This window comes from Microcebus murinus, chromosome 2 (assembly GCF_040939455.1).
Source record: "Microcebus murinus isolate Inina chromosome 2, M.murinus_Inina_mat1.0, whole genome shotgun sequence".
Taxonomy (NCBI): domain Eukaryota; kingdom Metazoa; phylum Chordata; class Mammalia; order Primates; family Cheirogaleidae; genus Microcebus; species Microcebus murinus.
Window position 1 is genome coordinate 50706847 of NC_134105.1, and position 12017 is coordinate 50718863.

At 42.9% G+C, this 12017-nt stretch overlaps 1 protein-coding gene across 1 annotated transcript in view; it reads right to left on the reverse strand.

Annotated features, from left to right (window-relative positions):
- The window catches only part of JAK1 (Janus kinase 1), a 112583-nt gene that overhangs the window by 34914 nt on the left and 65652 nt on the right, over nucleotides 1-12017 (reverse strand). Inside the window, exons 4-5 of the mRNA XM_075999047.1 lie at nucleotides 9687-9810; nucleotides 3968-4121 (exon numbers count right to left, since the gene is read on the reverse strand). Coding sequence (XP_075855162.1) covers nucleotides 3968-4121; nucleotides 9687-9810 — 278 coding nt within the window. The remainder of the gene's footprint in view (nucleotides 1-3967; nucleotides 4122-9686; nucleotides 9811-12017) is intronic.

Consider the following 12017-nt stretch of genomic DNA (forward strand, 5'->3'; position numbering starts at 1 on the left):
TCTTGTTTTGTTGCCCAGGCTAGAGCGAGTGTTGTGGCATCAGCCTAGCTCACAGCAACCTCACACTCCTGGGCTCAAGCAATCCTACTGCCTCAGCCTCCCGAGTAGCTGGGACTACAGGCATGCACCACCATGCCCGGCTAATTTTTTCTATATATATTAGTTGGCCAATTAATTTCTTTCTATTTATAGTAGAGACGGGTTCTTGCTCTAGCTCAGGCTGGTTTTGAACTCCTGACCTCGAGCAATCCGCCCACCTCGGCCTCCCAGAGTGCTAGGATTACAGGCGTGAGCCACCACGCCCAGCCTCAAAGCTCTTTTTCAACAAAGCTGGGCATGGAGGAGCTCGGAAGCTATTTCCCTTATTAGGTTAATTCATTTATTTAACAAATAATCACTGAGCACTATGTAAGGTACTGGTGAACAGTACAGACACATGAAGCCCTTTCACCATATAAAGGATGCTAAAAACTGTGTCCTAGGCCTGATCCAGGCCAGAGCAAGGGAAGGTAACATCCGGCTGGAGCTGAATCATTCATTAATGCCACAAACACAAGCTGAGATGGCCTCGCCTAGGCGCTGGGTGTAGAGCTGACAGGGCGCTGCCTCCCATTCTGACACAGGTCTAGAGGAAGAGGAAGGAACCCACACTCCACCCCCGGCACATGTACATTTTCCTGCACTTGCTGCTCAAGTCTCCAGTAGTGACAGGTACCATGATGCACCCCCTCACTGATGCAGGTGCACAGCATTCCAAGGGCCCATGGGGGTCTAAAAACAAGGCTAACCAGCCATGCCCACTTCCTGCCTTGTACAGAGTGGTGACAGCAATGTCAACACTGACTGCCACTGATTAAACCCTAACCTCAGGGCGAGACGCCGCATTGGGTTCCCTTCATTTACTATGTCACCTGATCCGCACAACAGCCCCTCTGAGGCAGATGCTAACACCACCATCCCTAACAGATGACGAACCTAAAGCACCAACAGGTTAAATAATCCTAGTCAGTCAGTCAGTCGCCCATGTGGTAATTACTGAGAACTAGCTCTGGGCCAGGTGTTATCCTAGATGCGGGATACAGCTACTGACCTCATAAAGAGTCCATTCTAAGGAGAAAGAAAAGGATAAATGAACAGAAATATCTAATGCCAGGTAGTTACAAAAACCCAAGTCAAGCAGAAGGACAGAGTGCCACAGGGGCCAGGGTGGGGCTGAGATTAAACCTAGATCCAACTCCTGGGCCGCTGCTGTTCAACACCGTGCTACAGCCCCACTCGGCCTTCACCGACCAGCTGATAGTACACACAACTCTGAGGACTGTGAACTCTCCAGCCTTTCTCTAGCTTGGAGCGGGGGCAGAAAGTCTGGGAGAGGTGTTCCTCCACAAGGCAGGCACTCGCTGTCCCCGAATAGACTTGAGTGTGATGGGTTTTGGAGAGAGAGCTGTCACTGCTGCAGTTCCCTTTCTTTCCATGACAAGGCTTCTTGTTTCTCTCAGGTGAGGAAAGGCCACTGGACCAGTTCCACGAACTTCTGAGGAACAACGATGAACTCCACCAGCAATGCGTGAGGAGCAGGACACAACCTGAAACTGTTTTGTTTGGTTGTGATTTTCTGTAAACAGTCACTGTACAGCTACCTCAAGTAACTCATTCCTGAGCCTCCAAAAGGTAAGATTTTAATGCAAAACTTATTCCTTGAAGTAGGGTACAGCCTTCCTTTATACCTCTGCTCCCAGGAAAGGTAAAGGAATAAATCTCAAATATGGATACATAAAACTGGGAAGTTGAATTCAAAAAGATCAATCTGAAAATGGCCAGATCATTTTATTTTTTCCACATAGTATGTGCCTGGGGCTGTGCATTATCTCACTTCTCTCACTCTGACATAAAAATTAAATGTGTAAAAGTACACCCTAAGGAAATAATAGAACATGCACATAAACACGTATATGCATAGTTGTTCACAAGATTACAGAGTGATAGCATAATAAAGAAAACTTGAGAAAAATAAAAAATGTCTAGGAACAGGTGACAAGTTAAATGATAGCTTTTCCTCTGGACTCCAGCCTCATTCCTCGATTTCCTTCCTGAAATCTCTACTTCTGTCACACAGCCGTCTCCAAAAGAGGACTCCTAATTTCTACCCCTTCCCCAGCCTCTTCCTCCCAACCGTCTCTCTGTAGGGAATAACTCCATTATTTATCCAATATTACCCCAAACAGAAACCTAGAAATCATCTTTGATTCCTCAAATTCTCTCACCTTCCACATCCAACCCAACAGCAAATCATATCAATTCTATCTTCAGAAGTAATGGCAGATCTATTCATTTTTCTCCAGTGCCACTGCTACACCACCAAGCCAAACCAGCATTTTCTCTCATTAGAAACACTGTCACGCTCACTCACTCAGCTGGTATGTTTGGAGTGTACACTTGCAGCCAGGACAAATCTACTTTCCACATAGATAAGGTGTTTAATTGACATATAACAAGAAATCATCATCTACTGAAAAAAAATTACATCAAGCCTTTCAAATGGCTTCCCGCTGCACTCAGGGTGAACACATCACCCCTTCCAGCTCTTAGCAGGCTCTGTGTGACCTGCCCTGTCTCACCAGCCTCACTCCTCAGCACGCTCCTTTTGTTCTGCAGCTACAGTGCCTCTCCTCTCAGCTCCACCGCCTGAGGGCCTTCCACATTCTGTTCCCCCCACAGCACAGCATTTCATCTGCAGCCGAGGGGATAGCTGGCAATGTCTGAAGACACTTTTGGTCGCCACAACCAGGGAGAGAGTGCTACTGGCACCTAGTGGGTGGAGGCCCGGGGTGCTGGGAATCACCCTACCATGCACAGGGCAGCTCAGCACAACAGAGAATTATCCAGCCCAGAACGTCAGAAGTGCCGCTGAGAAACCCTACATGGAAGAAATACTTTCCACACTCCTCTCTTTGAATTTTAGGCTCCTTTTTATTCTTCATTATAAATGGCGCCTCCTTAGAGAGACAGTCTCTGATGGCACTATTTAAATTAGATCTTCCCTTTCAAAGCCCCTCCCATATTCTGCATCATAAAGCCTTCCCCCCCAGAGCACTTCTCACAATTTCTTATACATTATCTACGTATCATTTTATGTGCCTGTTTTCTGTCCTCCCTGACGATACATCTGATGCGTGCAGAGACCAGGTCTGTCTCCTCCACCCCAGGACCTCCACCTCCTAAGTGTAAGTGCCTTAGGCAACAGGACACAGGCACCCAGTCAATATCTGTCGTGTAAATGAATTGTTATGAAGTCACTAAAACAACAAAGATCAGTATTTCTAATTGACATCTGAAGGACAAACAATAGGACGAATACAAAAGCAGTTTATAAAACAAAATGAACAGCAAGATATTTTCAAAAACTACATAGTACACAGTTTATAAATTCGCATGTTAAAATTCAGGAAGCATATTACCAAAGACATTGGTTATCTGAGAACAACGTAATTTCAGGTGATTCTAACTTCTCTTTTGGCTTTTTTCCAGTGTCTGATCTTTCCACCCTACTACCACTGTGACTCAGAGTGGTCACCTCCTTCCTCCCCAGACACTACTGTGATTGAGAAGGGCCTTTAGGTTAGCCCTGCTGAACCCTACCTTCCCTCAATTACAGCTTCCCTCTGACCCCTGACCACAAGGAGCTACAGATGGAAAGTACAATGGTAGGAAATGAAACGAGGGGAAAAGAAAGGAACAGGAGAGAGGTGAAGCCTGGAACCCCCACAGCTGGGTACCCAGCCCCCTGGGATGCTGAGTTGCTGGCTTCCCCCTCCTCACTTAGGCAAGTCCAAGTGTGGCAAGGACTTCCACAGGACAGGCCAAAAAGCCTCTGAGCACCACCAAGTTCAGCGGCACCAGGGAATCTGAGCTCGACAACGCCTCACCCACCCCACAAACCGTAGCTTCTCCTGAGCCCACTTCCTACCTGAGCGAACAGATACTCCAGTGAGCTGGCGTCCAGCAGAGGGGTTGCATCTGGAACCTTTTTCTTTTCATAGCCATTTTTCTGTTTCTTTGGAGAATGTCGCCACACCGACTGCTCATTGTCATTGGTCCCATGCCAGTTGGTGAAATAGAACCTGGAAGGCAAGAAGAAAAAAAAACAAATGTGGTAAAGGGGACCTGGAATTCATGGGAGGGGCACCCTGGCTCACTGAGAGTGGTCAGTTCCAGACACAGAACCACCCTGAAATGCCAACGAGCAGACAACCTTGCACCTTGCAGCATCTCACTGTCTATAAGGCCCTTTTCTATTCATTCTTACAAGCACTTTGTGAGGACTGTCCTGACAACACCTCCTCTATAACTCAGGGACATAAAGTGACTTCATGAAGATCACAAAGACAGCTCCTCAGACCTCCCCCTCCCCCTCTGCTCTTCCAAAATAGGAGACACCTGCTAACCGGAACCGCAGCTCCCTGCACCCTTTCCATCAGCTGCACGGCCCAGGCCATTCTGCCTTGAATCCAAGACCTATTTCATTCACATTTTAACATTTCTGAAATGTAGTTTCATAACACAGTCAAGATATCTAGCTAATATGGCAGTATTTCCTATTTCCCAGATTGCTGTTATTTAATATTAAAGTGAAGGTGTATTTTAGACAATGAATAGGGTTTTAAAAGAGAACTACATGAACACTCTGCAAGCATCGCAGTGTTGTGAAATAAGTTTATTATATACACTTATATGCATTATACTACTTAATCCTCACAGCAACTCTACAAGGTAGGTTTCATAGTTTCTGTGTTATGCATGAGGAAAACCAAAATTCCCCAAAGCTAGGTAACCTAAGACTACAAACAAGCCTGTTCTCTTTAACTGCTACAGTTGACCCTTGAACAACCATCATGGGTTTGAACTGTGTGGGTCTGCATATATATATATATATATATACACATATATATATATATTGTTTTGCAATAAATATATCAAAAAAGTTTTTGGAGATTTGCAACAGTTTGGAAAAACTCACAGACAAACCACACAACCTAGATATACCAAAAAAATTAAGTTAGGCATGTCATGAATGCATAAAATATATGTAGATACTAGTCTATCTGTGCATTCATCAACTGTTTATGTGATCAGTAAGGTTTCCAGTCAACAGCAGGCTATAGTAGTTAAGTTTTGGGGGGGTCAAAAGTTATGCACAGATTTTCGATTGTGTGTGCGGGGCTGGCACCCGCAGCCCCCGAGTTGTTTAAGGGTCAGCTATACTTTCCTCTGCCACCTGTAAGGGAAGCCCAAGTTCTGGAATGTGTGAGAGCAACTAAGCCAAGCTGGTCCAGGCCATCTCTAAGCTACAGACTCAGCTGGTACCTGCTGAAATAATGTCATGGACAAGCAACAAATAAAGTCCACCCTCCCCTCCAAAAAAGAGCTGTCATTAAACTCAGACATCTGTCTTTGCTGTGTGTGCAGAGCCTAAAACATGCCACGCCCTGTGTTAGGCCCAGGGAGGCGGAGGGTCCTCAGGCACAGCTCCTGCTCTCTGTGAGTTCTCTGTCTGGCGGGCAGTCAGTCACGCCCAACAACTATAAAGCCACGTACAGTGGGGTATGTGTCATAAGCAGGACTACATTATGACTTTCATAGTTCCCAGACACTTTTCCCTTCTTCCATAAAAAAATATTAAAAGCTATACATACAATTGTGTTGATATAAAGATGAATATAATCCAACTTGGATTATATTCATTTTTTTTTTCTGATTTTAAGTGAAATTAGAACATTTTGTAGGCCCCTAAGCTCTATGCCTAAAGGTAAGTTTTCCCTGAACACGTAACAGAGTCCCTAATGAGGTACCAGGGAGAGAGAGGTTGCCCTCTGCTGCCAAGGGAGGTGACAGGAGGGGGGAAAAAGGGTCCAGGAAAGGAAGTTGAGACCAGAGTAAATAAATGCCAGGCTACAGAGCCAGGAGCATACACAGCAGGCAAAGAAAAGAACAGAAGCCAAGCTGATGCGAAGCAGGATCCACCGAGAAGGAAGCCCCATGAAGATGGGGTGAAACAGAGGAGGCCGAGAGACAAGCAGACGCCTGTGGCAGTGTCCGAGCAATGCCATGAGTTCTGCAGAGGCCGTAGCTGTCCTGTGCTCCACCCCGTCTCCAGCACATGGCACATACTGTAACTGGTGCTGAACACGTGCTTGACAGATAGACAAAAGATGAACAAACTTGAAGAGTAGCAATTAACACAGAATGGAAAAGATAAAGAAGTTACTTTAAAGGTAAAAATCATCATTTTATAACTTTCAATGATTCTATACACCTTATCTTCCCTGTAACTAATAAAAGCAACTAAAGAATCTGACTGTGGGCTTTGGTGTCTCTCTCGCACCCAGGAAGAACCACATATCTGCAGAGCCGCATGCAGCGTAAACCACATCGGGTTCCCATACATGTGAGAGGGCATCCCACACGGGGAACAGGAGAAGTCTAAGGCTGTCAGCTGACCTAGAAGCTGGCATTCATGCTGTCCCCAGGCCTGGCGCTGCTCTTCAAGGGCAGAACAGAGCACACGCCCAGGAGGACTCAGCAGGACCCTCTCCCATGGACAAGCAGGAAGTAAGGAGTGAAACAGCCTCACCAGCTACAAAGGCTCAAGGTAGGGCCGCCCCAAGAATGGCACAGGAAATGTCACTTCTGTTTAATGGTGGAGGAAGGCAGTGATAAGAGAATGAGATTTATATACAACATGGAAGGTTTCCTGGGACAAAGAAAGAAAAGGATCCCAAGGATGGGGGATGTTGTTTGAAAGAGAAGCACTGAAGGCAGATGTCACCAGAGCCCATCCAAGCCATGGCCTTCTTTTTCCATCCTACTGAGTCTCTATGAGGAAGAGTCCTTGAACCTGGTAGAGCTGAAGGCCCAAGATACTCCCTCTGGGCAGAACACAATCTCCAATCAGGTCTGAACAAGGGCATTCTTCTAGGCTGCTATCTGAAAGCCCTGTGGGGCTGTCTTTGGCTTAGAAGCCTTTTGGTTGGATCTTCAGACAGGATGAGGCTGAGGAGATCAAACATAATGTGTTAGCTTCTCCACTATAATAAAGGCTAAACAGAAGACCAGAGAGTCTAAAATAAGGTTGGATCTCTACAAATTGTCTAGTCATTTTTTTTTCTGATTTTAAGTGAAATTAGAACATTTTGTAGGCCCCTAAGCACTAAGCCTAAAGGTAAGTTTTCTCTGAACATATAATAGAGTCTCTAATGAGGACCAGGGAGGGAGAGGTTGCCCTCTGCTGACAGCTGTCTGTTTAATAAGATGCCAAAAATAAAAACAAACCTTTAAATGAGTGACTACTGAAATCAACACCCCCCTAATTGAAAACTAGAGGATACACTAGAGACAGAAATTCCACACTCCTTTTTAAAATTATCTGTCAAGGTGCTCAAACTTAGTACACACAAATTCCTGATACTATAACATGCCAATAAAAAAAATTTTAAATGTCATAAATAAATGTAGTGTGATAGCTACCCACATTTCTTTTCAGAATGATGCAGAGGAAGAAAGGAGAAAGGGAGAAACAGACAGACCTATCAGAGATGTACATTTAGAAAATTATATTACAAATGATTGCACATTCTAAGTTTATGTGCAGATATTGTACACATGAATCCTTTTTAGGTTTCTAGAGAATTTTTTTAATGAATAGTGAAATTCATTTCGTTGAAAAAGCAAAAAAAAATTTCTGGAAAAGGAATAAAGAATATGATTGTCATATATTATTATATAATATAAGATATATTATACAGCAGTAACTATCAAAAGCACTACCTAAACACACAAAACCATAAATAAAGTACAAAAAATATTTCCCAAAATAGAACTGGGATTCTACTGAAATAATCACCAACATTTATTTTCATATTATACCTTCTTTAGTGGTGAGATTACAAGGTTTCAAAATTTTTGTAGTTTGTTGTCATGCAAATGTTTTACCTTAGGGTGGTATTTTTTTTCCCCAAGTTCAAAGAGTCTGTGGTAACAAAGCAATATCCTGTTGAAACAATGTCAGGTACAAAGTCAAGGTGCTAAAAGTGAAGCAGCCATGCACTTCCTGGCAGACACCAGAAATGGGCAACAGGCAAAAGCAGCTTTTAATAGTGAAGCATTCATATGACCAACAAAGAATAATGCCCTGAAGAGAATTCTAGTGCCAACCTAATGATTCACTAGATGTAACTATGGGTTAACTCACTTTTCTTTTCTGGGTATTGGTTTTCCTACTGAAAAAACAACAGTTGAATAGGTAAACTCAGGTCTCTTCCAAATCCCAAATGCTATCATTCTAGATTCTAGGCAGAGTTTAGAGGAAAGAATTAGAACTCAGAGGCATGCCACCCTGCCAGACTTTGAGCAGCATCTACATTTTCAAGCCATTCTCCCCACCCCACGCCACAGAAAGCAATATTACACTTTGAAAAACAAATCCAAATACAATCAAAAGACTCAGCTGGGTGGGGTGAATGTTTTCCTAAACCTGGGGTGTGAATCTCACATAGCATTCAGCTTTCCTCTCAAGGTGACACCTTGGGTAAGTACAGAAAGAAGAGAAAAGGTCATCAGCCCTAGGATGACTGTCAAAAGAACATTAGATATTGATTCAGGGTCCACTGAGAAAAACACCCCTGACTTCTGGAATGATGGCAACTCTACCAACTGTCTCCCCCAAAAATGGCAGCTAAAATACTGGGGAAGAGTAAAGGAGAGACTCTGAGATTCCAGAGGGCTTTTCTAGCAAGTCCCCACATTCTATAAGCATCTGAGGTAATCTACTGATTTAATTACATCTATGTTAAGATACTTTCCCAAAAGGATCTACCCTATTTATAAGCTCCACTGCTAAATACATGTTAACTTGTGCTTAACTAGTATTCAACTAACAAACTTTAAATTCTATTTACTGAGTAAATATGCTTAGAAACTCAACAGCTGCAGCTACTGAAGGACTGACCGTATCACCTTGGGAAACACTATGACATTTAGCAAAATGTGCAATATGGGAGAAAAGGCAAGTACCCATCAGAAGAAGAATTATAGCCCTACAGTCAAACATCCTCCAGAGAAGTCAAAACATCCACTCCTTGAGAACAAGACCAACCTAGAATTTTTAGGTTACCACTTCAGGCAATGTTTCTCAAACTTCTTAGCTGCAACTTTTAGTAAAAAACATATTTTATATCATGACCTGGTACATACATATACTACATATCTCAAAAGTTTTTTAAAAAACAATATTCTTAGGATATGTATATATATATACTAACGCTATGTACTCTCTTCTGTTTCTTTTGTTTGTTTTCTAAATTCTGGTTACAACCCACTAAATTAAATTCATAACCATGATTCACCATTTGAAAAACTCTGCTGTAGGATACTAAATTCTATTCAAAATACACCCCCCCCCATCATAAAGATTTCTTTTCTAAAATGTGGCAGGGGAGGGTGACCACACTCATCTTGAATTGTATTCCAAATACTGATGAAGTCCTTTCTCATACCAAGCAAATATGAAAGTTACAAACTACAAAAATGACTACGATACTTCTTGGTAAGTGACTCAGGGCCCCGAGCTAACCGCTGCCCCCCAGCGCAGCCAAGCAGCCAGGCAGGCCCCAGCCCTGTGCTCCCCATACCTCATCCGGTAGTGGAGCCGGAGCGACATCTTGTCATCAGCAGTGATGGTGCGATTCGGAGCATACCACAGCTTGGTCTTCTCGTCATACAGGGCAAAGAGGTTGTGGCACAGAGGAGAGATACCTGGGGAAGAGGAAAAGACACATCAGAAAATTAAAGGGAGGTACATTTGGCCATCTGTTTCCAAAGCACAACATAGGCAAAGATAAGGAATTCTCTCATCCAGAAAGAATTTGGGTATTTGGGTTTACTCGTATCCTCTGAGGGCGAGTACGACTTCCAGCCATGTTCAGTCAGGCAGTTTTAATCAAAACAATCACGAACCATGACACCCCAGGAATACGAGCTGTAGCTCCTGGCAAATCAAATTAAAAACATTTAAAAATAAAAGTCTGATGGTATTTCTCATGACAGATATCTATGACAGAGTCTTAGCCAATCTGCTTAAAAGAGAAGAAAGACATCTGAGAAGTTCACAGATCCTGCCTGATGTGCACCTTGCTAATCAGTCAGAAACATTCTCAGAATTTGGAAAATCCTCAATGTGTTTCCTATAGAAAATGCTTAAATAATCCAACACATAGTAATTATACATTAAACACACAAAGAAGTTCCCTGGCAGTAGTACACAAAATTCATATTAGAATAAATAATAATCCAAATGATTTTTGTCAGTGATTAAAATCTATTACCATTAATAATAAATATACTTAAGTACCCTGTTATAAATATTTTTTATTAGTAGCGAGCTAACAAGAAGATACACACTTAAAAAGGCTGGTCCCATAGTAGTCGCTGGGCTCCCCAGCCCACTAGTGACCTCCTTCAGTGCAAGAATAACAAAAAGACAACAGATATTATTACAAAGCCACTCACTTCCACACCCATGATTAAAATTACATAGACCTGTGATTTAAACAGGCTGGGGATAAAGACTGCCACTAATCAATTATTACTGATATTTTCATGAGCAACCAGGCTTCAAACTGAGAAACAATAAACTTAAATGACAAAACAAAGTGGGAGAATATAAGGTAACTGGCACTTGTTTGCCAAATCGGACATCTGAAGTGAGATTGACATTGACAAGCCCCTCCCTGACCCTCTCCTAGGCAGGGACTCCCTCCAACGCAGACACTGAGTTTAGAAGCTCTGGACGCCTTGGCATCTAGAAGTCCTGTCCCGAATGCCCCAATCCATGCTTCTCAAGAAATGTGAAGTTATTCCTTCAGATGTCACACTCTTCCTTATAAACAGAGAAGATTAAAGAGCATTTTCCCTTGGGAACAAAAGCAAATAGTTTTTGGATCCAGTATTATTAGGATGATGTTTCAAGTATGCTATAGATTCTCACTCATAAAACGGTTTCTGTGGACTGGCCAGGAAACCCGGCCTTTCTTTCTGCATATCCATATTTGAACATGCACCAGACACATATATATTTGAAGTGTAACTTATCTGTAATCATGGAACTGTCTGTAATCCTAACACAGGTCTCATTCTAACAATATTACTACCCATAAACAGGAAGATCAAAGATACACTTTTTACACAAAAGTACTGAGTAACAATACTCCTCCACCACCATTTACTGACAGCTAACTGTCAGGCATCAGGCTAACACACTCTAAATGTAATCTTTTGATCCTCCTGATACCTAATAAGATAAGCATTATTTTTTGCTATTTTACCGATGAAGAAACTGTAGCCTCCCGAGACTGAGTCTAATTCAAGGTTACTCATCTTGTAAAACACGGAGTTGAGATTCAAAAACCAAGACAGAGCTGCTGAGGGGATGAAGCAGTGAATGCCAAAAGAACAAACTTCACCACACAGAGGTGAAAAAGAAGAAAGAAAACAATACTGCCCCCAAACGTCACTTGCTATAACAGTGAGAGCTACAAGAATCTGTGGCATTCAGTGTGTGTTTGTGTGTGTGTATGTGTGTGTGTGTATCTTTTTAAAATTAACAAACTTCTGCAATATTCCCCAAGCCAGTTACAGAAGAGATACCACTCATCCTCCACAGACCAGGTAGAAACTCACGCCCCAAACTGACAGACGCTGCGCCCAGTCACAGGAGAGGCACAGGCTCTCTCCTCCTCTCTCTTTTCCCAGCAGTTCGTTGGTCCCTCATTAACTGCAGCCCATCATCTCTGCAGAATTGATCCTTGCTAGCAAACTGAATGAGGTTTGTACCTGCCGTGCCGATGGCAAGAGGCTTGGCTAAGAGAACACACACTGGAAACTGAATCTCAAGGGAAAGGAGGGAATGCAAAAAACAAAAAAACAAAGCCCTGAAAAATACTTTAGAAGCAGTGATTTACATC